General features: G+C 33.6%; 1 protein-coding gene across 1 annotated transcript; it reads left to right on the forward strand.

Annotated features, from left to right (window-relative positions):
• Positions 1-309: 309 nt before the first annotated feature.
• On the forward strand, positions 310-1,570 carry LOC104106597 (protein E6). Its single transcript, XM_009615175.4, has one exon. The coding sequence runs from the start codon at positions 400-402 to the stop codon at positions 1,438-1,440; it is 1,041 nt and encodes a 346-aa protein (XP_009613470.1). The 5' UTR covers positions 310-399; the 3' UTR covers positions 1,441-1,570.
• The last annotated feature ends 2,086 nt before the right edge of the window (positions 1,571-3,656 follow it).

Raw genomic sequence — 3,656 nt, forward strand, 5'->3', positions numbered from 1 at the left:
GTGATATAATATAATATTATAATTCTTTTACAGTATCGGAAAATTAAACTCTAAACAAATTAGAAACATCCATCGAACAAATGAACCCTTTTGTTAAAGTGCTATAATTACGGAGGGGACCACTTTCTTCCTCCATTTTTCCTGTCCCCATTTGCACCTAATAAGCATGAAAAATGGAGGGAGAGATAATCACTCCCCACTCAAAAATAAAAACTAAAGGAAAAAGGAAAGTAAATGTTTAAAAATTGGAACTAATAAGAAATTCAAAACAAATAAGCAGACACACAAAAGAGAGATAAAGGGTCTCTATATAAAGACAGTCCATTGCAAGTTCACAGCCATAGAGGAATTACACAACACAATTTCACATCTCTCTCTTAATTCTTTTGCCTATCCAAAATGGCACCCATTGCCAAACATTTCTCCCTTATCTTCCTCCTTACTCTCTTGTCTTCACTCCAAATTCATGCAAGGGACGGTCAATTCTTCAACAAAGTCCCCAGCAACAATGGTGAGAAAGAGACACAAACAGTTATTCCCAACAAAGAACAAGAACCTAATTTCATGCCAGAGAATGAAAATGGAGCCTATGGCCTATATGGTCATGACTCTGTCACCACTAATAATCCTTCTGTCCACAATCTTCCCAACAGCAAATACCTTCCCAAGAATTACAACCCTGTTTCTTATGTGACTGTCCCTGAGGACAACACTAATGAAAATGATTTGAATAACAATGAGTTCACACCCAAGCACACTACAACCACCACTGCCTCTAATAACAACCAATTCTACAGTGGTCCCACCACTTACGGGAACAGCAACAACAACAATAACAACAACCAACAACAGTACTATAATGGCGTCAGTGATTATAGTACTAGGAGCAACAACCAGCAGCAACAGTTCTACGGCGGTGACAACTTTTACAGTAACAACCAGCAGAAGCAGCAGTACTACAATGGTGGCAACACTTACAATAATAACGATAACAACAACAACAATGAAGAGGAGGAGTACTACAATAATGGTAACACTTATTACAACAATAACAACAACAACGAGCAAGAGGAGTTGAGTGAAACAAGATTAAGTGCCAGTACTTACAGCACCAACCCAACAAATTACGGAAACAATTACAACAACAATCAAGAACAAAGCTACTCCACCAACTACAATAACTACAATACTGGCAAAAGTAATTACAGAGTGCACCAGCAGCAGGGGATGAGTGACACAAGATTCTTGGGAAATGGGAAATTCTATTATGATATCAACGCTGGGAAGCATGCTAGGGATCCATATGAAAATGCAAGAGAATTTGCTGCAATGAACCAACAGTACAACAATAGGAACACCTATGGAAACAATGAATACAACAGCAACAACAACAACTTTGAGAATGAAGAGGAGTTCCAAGTTGAAGACAACATGCCTTGAGCTTTTGTTCAACACTTTGATGAAAACAAAAAAAAAGTAAACATAGTGAGCCAAAAGGAATGTTATGTGTCCCACAATTATCATTGATGTTGTTTTCCTTTTTTATCTAAGTTATATTTTATTAGCAAAATGTTAATTAAACTACAGAGTTATTTTTGGGCGTTTTATGTATAATTATGATGAATTTCTACTGATATGTATGGCTATGATTATAAGGACTTGGATTTTTAATGTGCTGAAATCGACAGTAAATAAAAATTGTAGTGATCAAATATCATTGTGTCAACTAGCTTCTGCCAGTAAGCAATCTAATGTCAGTCAGGGTATTTTACTAGTCTGCAGTAAAAACTGCACCTATAATTATGTCGCATATATAATATTGACCGGATTAGTATAATTCTGCTAGTCTACTAGTGAGAGTGAAGATGCTCTAGTCTGTTTAATTTTTCTAAATTTAATTTCTGACGAATAAATAATTATCATGCCAAGTTGTGTGAAGTATACTTAATTATGATTAATAATACAACTTTATCAGAGATATGAAATACCTACCAACACTGAAATATTTATTTGTAAAGGCAGTGTACACTCTGCCCTCTAGGTTCTGAAGACTCTTCTTTGGGACCTAAAATTCACCATCTTGTGTTGGGTTGTAGAGGGAAGAGGTCCCTATATAATCTATGACTTATTCGTTCTCCTTTTCTTTCTTTCTTTTTTTTTTCCTTTTTTTAATAGATGGTGTCCTTATTAGGTTGTGTGCACTTTGATTATCCAATAATTCTATTTGATTATCCAATAATTCTATTCATCAAAGTTTAAATAATATGAAGAAAAAAAAATCACCTACCTTTTTTTCCAATTGAAATTTAAATTGTGATCTTCCATATCCTGATGATTGAGGTAATCCGGAAATCTGTTCGAATTCAGTTACAATATTTGATGCGAGCCCGTTTGTTGTAGTCTTAATGTGCAAGATTATCTTGGCAATTACTTGCGACTTGCGAGTTAAATTCTTTTAATAAATTAATCAAAGTGCGTACAAATTAATCCAACACCATTAATATAAAAAAGAACAAGAAAAAAGAAGAAGAAAAAGAATAGAGAACAAAGACAATTATTAAATTTTTTCATGGTGTCAATTTTCCGTTTGATTCATGTTTCTTTTAAATTTTTTTTTTTTCTCCTTTTCTTTCACGTTATTTCCCCTTTTACTCAAATAGAGATACCCATCACTTTTTAAAACCATACATGTTTTTTACCTTATTTATCAGTAAATTCATTTATTTTTTTCTTTTCTTTCTCTATTTGTTTTAAAGACAGTTTTAAGACAGAGACTTGTATCAACATAGTGACCATGCCCACCAACATTTGTTAACAACCATTGCTTCCTCCACCAGTTCCACGAGTATTTCTCTCCAGCATTTAATGCTTTGAAAATCGGAAGCACTAATTTTTTATTTGATTTTAATTTTTGCTTTTTGTCGCTGTGAATTACATGTATTTTTGTTTTGTGTAGGTTTATATAAATGGTTACTTATAATTCCTGCATTATACCTTCAAATGTCAGTTAACCTTTTATCAACTAATTGAAAATAATAATCTAAGGCATAGTTTGGTAGTCGAATTCAAGACTAGATTAATGCAAGATAATTTTCACAGTACGTTTGGTGGAGAATTGAAATACTGATATCTATTATCTACCATATATACCTACCAAATGACCTTATATACTAACACTTATCGACGTTTCGTCCGTTGCAAACAAAAAGTAATTCTAAGTATATACACAACACCACACAAAACTAATTAATTAATTTCTCTTTTTTTCTAATTTCATAAAAATATGGTTCTTCAAGTTTCTTCTGGATGAGGCATGGATATAGTGAAAGCAAATTAAATTCATCACTGCCAATCTAGCATAGTTTGGTGGATGGACACTATTTAATGAAGGGACCCCCCGCCCCCCCTCCCCCACCCCAAAGCCCCAGACAACCTTCTCTACAATGGGTTGATTTGTCCACATATCAAATATTTGTAAGTGAAAGTTGCATAGGGGCATGGAACCATTGGAGCTGATGGCGAGAGTCATATGCTACAATTAAATGATATAAAAACAAAACTTAAAATAAAAGAATTTAATCTATGTATATTTTCGACGTAAAGAATTAATTGCGCTATCAGTGTAACAATATATTTTAACTTATTGTATTTTTTAG

Source organism: Nicotiana tomentosiformis, chromosome 2, assembly GCF_000390325.3.
Source record: "Nicotiana tomentosiformis chromosome 2, ASM39032v3, whole genome shotgun sequence".
NCBI classification, from domain to species: domain Eukaryota; kingdom Viridiplantae; phylum Streptophyta; class Magnoliopsida; order Solanales; family Solanaceae; genus Nicotiana; species Nicotiana tomentosiformis.

Excerpts from the sequence above, each read along its gene's own strand:
- LOC104106597 (XM_009615175.4), top strand. The coding sequence starts at position 400 with ATGGCACCCATTGCCAAACATTTCTCCCTTATCTTCCTCCTTACTCTC.